Source organism: Haliotis rufescens, unplaced genomic scaffold (assembly GCF_023055435.1).
Source record: "Haliotis rufescens isolate VD_foot unplaced genomic scaffold, xgHalRufe1.0.p SCAF_12, whole genome shotgun sequence".
NCBI classification, from domain to species: domain Eukaryota; kingdom Metazoa; phylum Mollusca; class Gastropoda; order Lepetellida; family Haliotidae; genus Haliotis; species Haliotis rufescens.
In genome coordinates this window covers 17,653,745-17,666,557 of record NW_025963802.1, presented here as the reverse complement: position 1 = coordinate 17,666,557, position 12,813 = coordinate 17,653,745, and the positions used below count along the sequence as shown (strand labels likewise).

Here is a 12,813-nt window from a genome sequence, read left to right as displayed (position 1 = left end):
ATTAACTGAACAAAATTTATTCTCTAGTATTTACCATAGGGTACATATACTTTCATGGGTATGTCATATATTTGACATGCAGGGTTAGACAGAGTGAGTGAGTGATTGAGTATGGTTTTACGCCGCTTTTAGCAATATTCCAGCAATATCACGGCGGGGGACACCAGAAATGGGCTTCACACATTGTACCCATGTCGGGAATCGAACCCGGGTCTTCGGCGTGACGAGCCAACGCTTTAACCACTAGGCTACCCGACCGCCCCAGGGTTAGACAGAGAATCTGTTAGTCCAAGACTAGCAAAAATCTAGTTGGACGAGTTCTCTCTACAGATGTGGTTATTTTATACTAACCACAAGTCCAATATACACTGTGTACTAGTTGTTGTACTAGCTGTATATGCCCAAAGGTGTCTACTGATAGGCCTGAACCTGTCTACTGCAAATTATCACCACAAAATTTGTTTTGCCATCTCACTGCAACCATTATACTTTCTAGAAACCAGATTATATTATTTGCCTTACATGTCATCTATAACATACATTTACCACTATGCGCGTTCATCATTTAAGGAAGATCACATACAGGTGATAATTCAAACTAGAGATATTTATCCTGTGTTGATATCAATGGCGCCTTCATAACCTGCATGCTACATATTAAACATTGTAGACAACTATCGCTGCACAGTATGACAAAAAAAAAGAGCACCATTCAGTCTACTAGCTTGATCATGTCTCATGGCAGATCACTTTTCGTAGTTGCTACTGTTAACGTGGAGCATTATTGGCTGAGTTTGAAACTACAAGATCAAACCAAGTTTTTCCAGCCTCTGGCTTTGGACAAGTGACCATTGTGACTGAAGTCACAGGCTGGTTGCATAATGTAGCTGGTGTAGATCAGGCAACTGTAGACTGAGATTAATGGATCGTCAGTCATGGGAACTCAATTTGGGGGTCTGGGGCATGAAAATGAGGACTCCAGGGGCCCGGGAGATGTCTATAGGATTGTGACCATGGTGACCTATGAAACACTTGTTTTCCAAGAGCTTAAAAGATGCTAAAGGAATTATACTAATTATCGATGTGGATTTCCTTGTTCAAATGATACTTAGCGATTGAATGGAAAGAAATGGGTCACGGACAGTCAACATTTTGAGTTATCAGTACATTTATTAGAATAGAAATAGCAGTTAAGTTGAACATGCATGCTGCAATTGATGCGGTTCAATGATCTAAACAGCCATAGTTTTTGTAACATATTATTTGCATCCATTCTCCAACTCAATGCATACAGGACATAAGATTTTGTGTCAGGTAAACCCTGCTACATAACCTGCTGGTGTACATAATATTGTTTAGTTGTACATATTTATTATGGAGTATATTTTTGCTTGTTGAATCTTGCTGTTGCATATTCACAAGTAGCATATCCTCTTCAGCTGTTGTTGTTTTTTGTTTAACGCTGCACTCAGCAATATTCCAGCTAAATGATATTCGTCTGAAAATAGTTATGTCTGGACCAGACAATCCAGTGATCATATTTCCAAGTAGGGATCCTTGCTGAAGCACGCTTGATATTAGGGTAATCTTCATGGTGTATATTCCTTAGTTGTAACATGAATATTTACAAGTAGGGATCTTTGCTGAAGCACACTTGCTATTAGTGTAACCTTCATGGTGTATATTCCCTAGTTGTGACATGAATATTTACAAGTAGGGATCCTTGCTGAAGCACACTTGCTATTGGTGTAACCCCATGGTGTATATTCCCTCATTGTAACATGAATATTTACAAGTAGGGATCCTTGCCGAGATAGTTGAATTTCCTTACTGATTTATATTCCTTATTGCTGGTGAATATTCATTAGTTGTATCCAACTGTGTGATCAGATATGTATCATGATGCCTTGCTCACGATCCAATATGTATCAGATGCAGTCATGTGCTTTCATCTCTGGTGCGGAGGCCATCTTATTCATAGACAGAAGGGCCAAATGTCTGGCACACTGATGATTTACAGTTGGACGTGTCAAGTATGGTGCAATGGATGAATCTATTACCATTTTCACTACTAATTTACACTATTACTTGGTGTGTAGTTTGGTGTAACAGTTAATAAAGCAAAAATTTAAGATAAGAATCAATAGTTTATATTTAGTGCATGACTGTGATCGATACTTGTATTAAGATGTATAAAAATTGTGATCAACTGATGCATCGGTGTATCGTCCCACTACTATTCCTTGCTGGTGTATATTCCCTACTGCTGGTGTATATTCACTAGTTGTAAATCTTCGCTGGTGTGTTTTCCCTAATTTGCATATCCTTCCTGGTGTATATTCACCACTTGTATAATTCACACATAGTAATTCGATACCGATACATAGCGATTGGTTGCATTATATACAATGCATATCAGCCTGGTTCTAAATAATGAAATGTTAACGGACAGCCTTGTTTCTGTACCCTGTACAGGCTAGCCATCAGGCGTGACGCAGTGACAGTGGTGCAGCAAGTCAGCTAATCTCCAGGAGACATTTGTTGTGTAACCACCACTGTCTCCTCTCCCCATGGTACAGCACTTGCTTCCTGGTCACCTTCCACTTTCACTGTCATCCTTCCTTAACTCCATGTAATGACGCATGCCTCTCGGGCTGTACTGCATCACGCCTTTATCAGTTGAGATTTAGAAATCTTTATAAACTAGGATTGCATATAAATATCTGTCAACACATCATACAGGTGACAACTAAATAAAAAGATCATAATTAAACTTTCAATTACATAAATGCAATTTGCAGAGGTCCCATAAAAGACCCATAATACCTCACGGGGGTCCTTGTGGATTTGGGCTTAACATATCATACTATTGTTTTGCTCTCCATTGTTGAAGATTGTAAACAGTGCAAAAACGTATACATGCTCTTGGCATAATATTCTTTTACATTTTAATGTTATTATGGAGTTTTATTAGCTAAGTGTACAAGACCAAACAGCTTGTTACAAACAGAAATTCATGCTCTATATGTCATCTTATCACAGATCCCTCTCCAATCTCTTATCTTTAACTTCAGGAACGTGACAAAGACTTTTAGACTCTCGCCCATTTTAATGAGTGAGGGAGTGAGGGAGTGAGGGAGTGAGTGAGTGAATTTAGTTCCATATTGCTGTTAAACAAATCACATTGTTGTTGAACAACAAGAATGGGCTTCAGAAATCATTAGCCATGGGTCGTCAGTACTCGTCACCGTGACATGACAGCTTTCACCACTAGGGCACCTAGCCATCTTGACTCATGACAATAGAACAAAAAACACGATCGTGACTAGAACCAAAAAGTCTGAGACAACAAATGGAGGACAAGGGTAGAGCCAGAGAGGAAAGCCTGGTCAGTTAGAGCCCAGTTTGACATGTAACAGGACCAGCTGAATGTGTACATGTTCAGAAGTCAGGGCATCACACGGCAGGTGTGTATATACCGGAGCTGAACAATCATCAATCACCGCTACCTTTCCACAGCTGACCACCGAAACAATTACTTTTTAAAAGCTGCGCAAATATGCAAAAACGTTCCAAGGGATTTGTCATTGCAGTGTTGCTGAGCAACACCTTGCCCAAACAAAGTGGCCAGGACTAGTGGACACAGTGTATGTCGGAATGAGGTTTTCATCACGCCAAACCCCGTTTCCAATGTAGGCAGCAATAGAAACTAACAATTTCAGTCCACTTGTCCTTATAATGATAACATATAGGAAAACCCTTAAAGAGGGCAAATTTCTACTAGTCTTTATGATACCTTAACTATTGGGCAGTTTGACAAGGACGATAGGACTAGTGCCAATTTCTTACTTTGTGTAGGTAGTGTGATGACTGATGCATGTTAATTGTTATGCAAACTTGACCATGACAAGTTCAAAGAAATTGTTTAATTATGTCCACTTAAAAGAGACTATAATGACACAGGTATAGACATAGTCACTAGTTAGTCCCTTAGTCTGAGACTAGTGAAAATTTAGAGGGACTAGTTGTTTGCATCCAACATCTAGTTATTTTACATATACCACTAGTTCAAATGGGCTGCAGACTAGTTAGATATGACCAATGGTGTGAACCCATTTTAGTAAACTTTATAAAGGAGCCGTGTCAGGAAAACCAATGGCTGATATCATGAGCAATGGTTTTGTTGGGGCAAAGTGGCACACAATCAACCAGTTCCCACACTGTGACCACCTGATCCTCAACAATTGTGTTGACCAAGGTACATATAAGCAACATAATCTTAAACAGTTTCAGTTTGGGGAGTAAAGCCATGACCATTTACCAAATAATGGCACCAGGGACTACTCCAGAGCTGGTAAATGTACCTGACTGACAGTGACACACTGATGTTCTGCCAATATTTGTGGGTGTATGCAAAGATGAAGTACTCTCTTGAAACCAGCGTCAAATCCTTACCTAACACTGTACTAAATGACCTTTCAAGTAAAAACATGTGGTTTTTTTTCACAGTAAGTTATTTTAATAAACAATACTGGGCTTAACCATTGTCAAGATGCCAAGACTTTGCAATGTGTATCATACTGCATCCTGACCATCAGATTATGTATTGCACATTGTAATTATAGTCGGCATTACCATAGTCATACACAAGCATGGAATATGGCAACAATACACACATACCATGCATAGTTGCATACCAGTGCTAGAAATTAAGGGGGACCTGGAGTTCTTGAAGTTTGCGCCTGTTGTATTTGATCGCGGTACTCCCTAAAATTTTAACTTTTGTTTGAACATCAGGATTGTGAAAAGGACCACTTGCTCATGCCTAATCTCAAACGTGCATATATAGCAGGTATTCGAGCAGCACTCGGCAATATTCCAGCTATATGACGGCGGTTGTAAATAATTGAGTCTGGACCAAACAACCCAGTGATTGACATCATGAGCATTGATCCACGCAATTGGGATACGCTGACATCATCAACCTGATAGCTGATACTGTTAGTCCCCTTTTACGACAAGCATAGTCGCTTTTTATGGCAAGCATGGGTTTCTGAAGACCTATTCTACCCCGGATCTTCATGGATCAAGCAGTTTGTGAAAGCGGTTCAGTGTTATCAGTGATATTGAATTTTTAGACGAACAAGATGAAGCACTTTTGCACTGATAAAAAACCCAACTTTACAGATATCATTCTAATGCAGTCACACCCACCAATGTGAACATAGTCCAGTGTAATCAGTGACATTCAATTCATGAGTATTTTTAGATGAAGCATGTTTGCGCTGATAAAGAACAAAACTTTATAGATATCTTTCTAATGCAGTCACCCACAAATGTGTACATGGTGCAGTGTTTTCAGTGATATTCAATTCATGAATATTTTTAGATGAAGCATGTTTGCACTGATTAAGAGCAAAACTTTATAGATATTATTCTAATGCAGTCACACCCACTATATACAGGATAATATCAGTCATTTTTATGGCAGGAAAGTAAAACACATAAACTGTTGATGGCTGTAATAGCCATTCAGTTTTGCAGACCACAAGGTGTGTTCCATACACATACCATGTGTGCAGGCCTTGTTGATTACAGCCAGCTGACTGATGACCTATATATCCTCACAGATCATACATGTGTCTCTCACCCTACATCATTAAGCTGTTTCCAATCATGACTCTTGAATATGAATAAGCACATAATTACTTACTAAATTTTAAAACACTATTAGGCATAAGACCTTGATAGGTAAATAATCCGGGTTCAGAATTTTCAGCTTTTATACCAAAGCTAAATAGTGTGTATGTGTGTGAGTGCGCGTGGTATGGTGTGTGCATCTGTGTATGTGTAAAATAGGGTTCTAACACAGCTATCAAGGTGATTTTCATTGTTGATTTAAAGAAAGTAGAATTTTTGCTTTTATCCTGTTCACACATGGGTGTTTTGCTGAAACTTGTATAACATTTGGAGCCTCCATCTTTAACTTCAGCCATGAGTCCTTTTAGGTCTACTACTATGCTCAGCTTAAAATAATCTACGTATCTTTATTCATATTATAATCTCCTGACAACGATGCCAATTATGAGGTATTATCCAAAGATGTTTGTGAATAGACTGCAATGTTACAAAACATTTTTTTTGTGCATGAAATTCCTTGTCATAAGTCCAATGATACAAATCAAAGATTTCTATATCATTTACATCATACATGTATTAGATGTTTTACTTTAAGTAGGACTTACTTCAATAACGTTAATGTTATTTTAGCTGAAACATTTCTCTTAACCATACCGATCTCTAGCTCTCTAATGAAAAACTGCTAGGCAACTGCCTAATATCTAATAATGTAGAAACTGACAAGTGAAGTAATTTTGGATTAGATGCGAAACCCTTTGTGCATGCATTAACGTTTTTTGCAAAAGCACTGTAAATACCAACATATTCTAAATCATTGACTTTATATGAATACCATGATTAACATTTCACCTTTTAACAATAGGATTTACAACAAGGATGTTTATGCTAAATTTCAAAACTGATAAATGAATAATATTAACATATTGCATACTTTTATATATGGTTTCTTAACTCTGTTCATTTTGACTTCAATAGTAGTAACACACACACATCAATTTGCAACAGATTACAAAGTGTTTTGATTACGTATGCGCAAGGATGAATTACCAGGGGGCGACAGGACTGTGAATTTTGAGTGATAGCACTGCATATGTATGAGAGGCCTATGGTAGCTTCGTGTCATATGGTTCCTGTTGATCATGTTGACGGTTTCAAAATAAACATTTCCTGCAATTCACAAATTAGGAAATGCAAGTTGCCTCCTCCCCGAGTGACTGTTCACACCGACCAGACGTAAGCATATTGCACCAGTAGCCGAGTAGAGAGTAAACACCCTTGATAGTTGTGTATTGAGTTCCTGTTATGGCTGCACCTGTTGTAGTAGTCATGTCCTGGTCAGTGTGTATGTCCATTCACCCATGACGCTCCTCTGTCCATCTCACTGACACTATCGTCCATCATATATCACGAATAATTCTTGTACTATCAATATGACAACTACGTTAATAACGAGCAACCATCTGTTACCTTGATGTAAAATAGTTAATTTGATGCATGCGAATGTCCTGTCAAACTCACCTTGTAAACCTTGCCGAACGCTCCATCGCCAAGCTCGGATATTATATCCCATTGCTGTAGAGGATCGACATCAGTAATGATGTTTTTGTTTGGTGCTTTCTTCTTATTGTAGTCCTCACCTCCCAGTCGCAACAATTTTTTGAAACTTGATAGAAATCCGGACATGTTGTATATCCAGTTTGAGGTGTACCACCTCTCCGAATAGTTTCCTCTGTTTTAAAGACGTCTTCCGGTTTCATGCAATTCCCGATCAGTGGGAAGTCGCGTCACATTACATGAAAACAATCCTATCACCCAAAGTGATTCTAAATAACCGACTGTTAATGTCTTTGCTGTCGTATTTTAGCAGACCCTGAATGTTTTCATCTTAAAGTTTCTCTCACTTGACAGTCGCCATCTTGCTTAGTCTTCCGCATGCGCAATGGCGATCAAAATATCACAATACTACTATCTTCACTACTGATATTACTTAACGATTTATGACAAATGCTTGCTATGGAGTGATGGTATGTAACTATTAATATTGACTGTGTTAGCTTTTATGTATTTTAGTTACTTTATGTTGTATTTTAACATAATTTTACTGTAATGTAACTTATTGTTTTTAATTGTGCCTCATAGGCCATTCTGGCCACACATTTAGAGCTGTTGTTCCTATCAAGACTTGAATTCTGCATGTACTAATTGTGTGACACTGTAATCAAATATTTGCCTTTTTTCCATCTCTCTATATAACGAATAAACGGGGAAGTTCATTTGTGTTAGGTCGATTAATTGAAACCAGGGGGTCATTTTACTGGAGGTCAGTAATCTAAAACGGTTTGAGGGGTCTACGTTGTATCTGTTTTAACACTTTGGGTGAGTTAACATTGTGTATAAACGTGTACTGCCACCATAGTGAAGCGCATACTGTGTATACACTATTGGAAAACAAACATCGGGTTGGTTTAATCATAACTAAACAACTGAGGAATGGGCTCTGTATAGGCTCTTTTGAACGCAGAGCATACTTATTATCTCACAAACATGCAATCAACTCAACTCAACTCCGTGGAGATTCCGGGGTAGAATAGATCTTCAGCAACCCATGCTTGCCGTAAAAGGTGACTATGCTTGTCGTAAAAGGCGACTAACGGAATCGGGTGGTCAGGCTCGCTGACTTGGTTGATGCATGTCATCGATCCCAATTGCGTGGATCGATGCTCATGATATCAATCACTGGATTGTCTGGATTTTACAGACCACCGTCATATAGCTGGAATATTGCTGAGTGCGGCGTTAAACAACAAACCAACCAACCAAACCAGCTTTATTCAAATATTTAATTTACACAGTGTGCACACAGGATATTTCGGTAATGTAGTTCATATACTACTACTTCCATAAACGCAAAAATAAAAAAGTCCGTTCTTCAATTAATGCGTTCGATAAAAAGAATTGACCCACAAACAACTCCGCATATGTTATTTTTAATTTTTTAAATTATTTTTAATCATTGCTTCGCGTATCATAGAAACATTGTACAGATATTAGTTTTGAAATTCTATTTGACAGGGCTCCAGATAATCTTTTGAGTCACGGAGTATTTACTACAAATTATCATTCACATTGGGGATGTATTGATACGGCGTTCCGTAAATAATCGAGCCTGGACCAGACAATCCAGTGATTGACATCATGAGCATCGTTCCACGCAATTGGGATCGATGACATGCGTCAACCAAGTCAGCGAGCCTGACCACCCGATCACGTAAGTCGCCTCTTACGACAAGCATAGTCACTTTTGACAGCAAGCATGGGTTGCTTTAGACCTATTCTACCCTGGATCTTCACGTGTCTTATACACAGTAATCAGTGTGTCGTTATACTATTGGGTTTTTCAAAATTGTTATGCAGCTACGCAAGCAGCCCAAAATTAAACGGGTGAGGGTAACTTATTGTGCGTATTTTACATGTTCACACCTCGCGCGTGTTGCAATAGTCTCTTGTATTTGTCGAGCAAGTCGAAAGTGAAATCTCAACGATATAAAGTCACTTTCATAGGGAAGCCGACGTCTGGTTTGTTTTTGTTTCATATCGTGTTCCGTCCTTTCCCTGCAGTAAGTACACGTTGTGGATGTGTTGTCTTGTCGCCGTTTTGGAGTGAGTCAACAGCTATTTCGCGACATCAACCGTTTACGTAATAACTATTGGTTAACGATAAGTGCAAGATTCCTTTATGTGTTTTATCTCATAGTTAGGACTTAGTAGTCGGATGAGTATGTACCAGGATAGTCTGTCTCACAGTCTCTGAACCATGTTATTTTCCCTTCCGCTCAGCCCTTACGGTGATGCTGTAGCCATGCAGTTAAGTCTAGATTTACCACAGATTATTCATCTCACTGGTGCTCCTTTACAATTTAAATGTAGTTGCTTGGTATACCAAATAGTTCAAATTATATATTTGTAGAGACTGAGTGTGAGTCTAGTTTCAGGAGTACTCAGCAACTGTTCCGTCGGTTTTAATGGGCAACGATGATTGTGCACACTGGCTGCTTTCTATGGTGTGTGTGTGTGTGTGTGTGTGTGTGTGTGTGTGTGTGTGTGTGGTGGGGGTAGCCTAGTGGTTAAAACGTTCGCTCGTCACGCCGAAGACCCGGGTTCGATTCCCTACATGGGTACAATGTGTGAAAACCATTTCTGGTGTCCCTCGTCGTGATATTGCTGGAATATTGCTAAAGGCGGCGTAAAACCATATTCACTCACTCACTTTTTATGGACCCAGGAAAACAGTGTACATATATGCACTCACTCACTCACTCTCATGCATGTAAATATCATTAAATGAATGTTTTAGAACATACTATTTTTTCAACACGCTGAAAACACGTTCTCATATGGTATTTTTTCACATATCTGCGACTGAATACTAATAGACTGTATAAGATCTAGATTGAAACTGATCTGAATATAACTGCCCCATTTGCCTGTGATATTGTTGAACTCCTGGTCGTTTCCCTACTTGTAGATACAATATGAGTGAGTGAGTGAGTGAGTATGGTTTAACGCCGCTTTTAGCAATATTCCAGCAATATCACGGCGGGGGACACCAGAAATGGGCTTCACACATTGTACCCATGTCGGGAATCGAACCCGGGTCTTCGATTCGGCGTGACGAGCGAACGCTTTAACAACTAGGCTACCCCACCGCCCCAGATACAATATGAGAAACCCACACTTAACATTCCATCCTTGATATTGTTGCAATAATGTTGACCATTAAACCCATACGCACACACCATATGTGAATATTTTGATGATTATGGTTTTAAAATTGTATTTAATTATATTTAATATCGTATTGTTGAAACACCAAGGTGTTATATGTTCACCTTGTTCAAATTACAATCGGACTCATTAAATAACATCTCGCCTGACATAGTTAACGACAAGAAGATGTTTGTTAGGAAAGTATTATGCGCGCGCTTGTCACTTTATGACGTCATAACAGGTCGAGTTCCTCGTTCTAAAAATAACTTGGGTTTCACCTAAAAACAAGTGGGCGGTGGCGCCTTGTCTTGATACACACCCAGATAGCGATTGGTGAAATTGCATGCTATTTATTCCTAACAAATCACACCCAATGAGTAACGGTTATGTAGGTATAATGAAAACAGGCTCCATTGTGGCCAGTAATAGCTTGTTTTACGAACTAATTAATGATAAAATGACTAAAATTAACATGACAAGCAATGTTAACTGGATTTAACCCAGCGGTGAATGTCATATTCCCGTGTGTGTGTATTTTTCAAAATATTGCCATATTTCAAAATATACCATTATATCAAATTAGCAGATACATGTTATGGATATATGTATACGCCTATTCAAAATGTTCCCTCATACATTATGTTTAATTCTGTCTGTTAAAGTAAGTTTTGTTTGTTTGTTTGTTGTTTAACGCCGCAATATTCCAAGTCGTCTAAGGCGCCGCGATTCGCTGTGCAGAGTTGCGTGCCTTCGGCACGCCAGAAACCTATGATTATAGGTTCGAATCCCGATTCGCCCCGATTATGTTTCTAGGTTTGTCAGCACCATACCCGTGCTCGTGGGTTTCACCGAAGTGGTAAACGTCTGAGACCGGCATCACTTCGGGCTGTATGTATTAAATGCATGTAAAAATTGTATGTTTAGAAAAAAATAATCAAGATATTGATTGTGACCATTCTGCTATAGATGTCGGGTATCACTTCCTGAAAATCTTGCCTGCTTCTTCAGACTTCGTAAGAAAAACGACCCATTGAATTGCTATCATCACATATTGAAAATGTAAATTGCTTAGGCAAAGGCAGCACTTTCGATCGTACTGGAAACAATGTTTTTTTGCAAGAAAAGGGTGGGGTCGCTTGGATTTTGTATGGAGACCAGATATTTTTTTCAAAACCAAATAATATTTTAATCAAAGCTATGATATTTTGTTTTCTAAAAATACCTTGTAACAATGCAATTTTTGTGACAAAAAAAGTCTTTTCTTTTCAACCGTCAGAAGCACAATTGTTTTTTTCGGGGACAATATATTTCTTTCTATAGGAAGGTAATATGCATGTGGCTAATTGATGTTTATACAACGTTGAATGATGAGGTTGATAAGGTTGATCAACAGATAAGGTTGACGTATAAAACCTGATGTACATAGTAGAATAAATAGATTAACAAGGTATGTTTGAGTAAAGCAATAATGATAGGTATGGATAAGTATTTAGATGAGAAGGATTAAGATGTATATGTAATGGGCAATAGTAATGAGATTAAGATTGTTTGACTCATGGTAGGCCGTTGGGACGCATTACCCTCAGTATCTACACCGAAACCTCGCATTCGTTGTAAAAAATGAAGTTGTTATCCATAAAAAAAGTGTCATGTCGCCTCCCGTGTTTTCCTCGTTGCAGGGGCGCAGAACATATTTTACGTGCGCTTTAAACAGATCTTTACACCAAGCCACATAACAACTTCCCAGTCAAAGGGGTTGACTTTTGTGTTGAGGGATTGCAGTGGTTGTTTCTCGTGGCGGTGCTTGTATACATGTAGATGTATGTTTGTGATGAAGGCAATGTAGGTTTTGTGAGTGAGTGAGTGATCTTCCCGAGGCAAGGGAGTTAACTGACTACAAAAGTCCAGTTTCCAACCTTGCCGAACTAGGCTGGAATTGTGAGGTTACAGTTTGACTGGATTAACGAGTCTATGCATAGTCCAATCAAAATCGCGTTACGAACTAGACATCCGGTTCATAAACAACATGTGTTTCAGCGGGTTTTGTCCGTCGACTGCAGGATTTGCAAAGCATGTGTACCGTCAACTAAGCGTCGACAGATATTTTGCAATTTTTTTCATGTTTTTAATAAATTTGCTCAAGTGATTTCATGCACTTCGCAGGGTAAGACCCGATTTTTACAATATAGATCTTGATTATCGATCAGATCGTCTTGAGTGAGCACCGCTATTTTGTTAGAAGCAAATGCAAGCGATATGAGCGATCGAATTTTATCAGTTAGTGAGTGAGCATAGATGGATGGATGGATGGATGGATGGACTGGGAAGATTTTGTTCATGTTCATGGTGTGGACGATGCCGGTGTGTCACGGTCATGGTTGGTGGTATGTGTGCATGAATGTAGTG

General features: G+C 38.8%; 1 protein-coding gene across 4 annotated transcripts in view; it reads right to left on the bottom strand.

Moving 5' to 3' along the window:
• LOC124145676 (serine/threonine-protein kinase 10-like) overlaps positions 1 to 7,579 on the bottom strand; it is a 128,915-nt gene extending 121,336 nt beyond the window's left edge. For all 4 annotated transcript variants that reach the window (XM_048393415.1, XM_048393416.1, XM_048393417.1 and 1 more), the window contains exon 1: positions 7,159 to 7,579. In XM_048393415.1, the coding sequence (XP_048249372.1) occupies positions 7,159 to 7,323 (165 nt within the window). In that variant the 5' untranslated portion in view covers positions 7,324 to 7,579. The remainder of the gene's footprint in view (positions 1 to 7,158) is intronic.
• Positions 7,580 to 12,813: the final 5,234 nt, after the last annotated feature.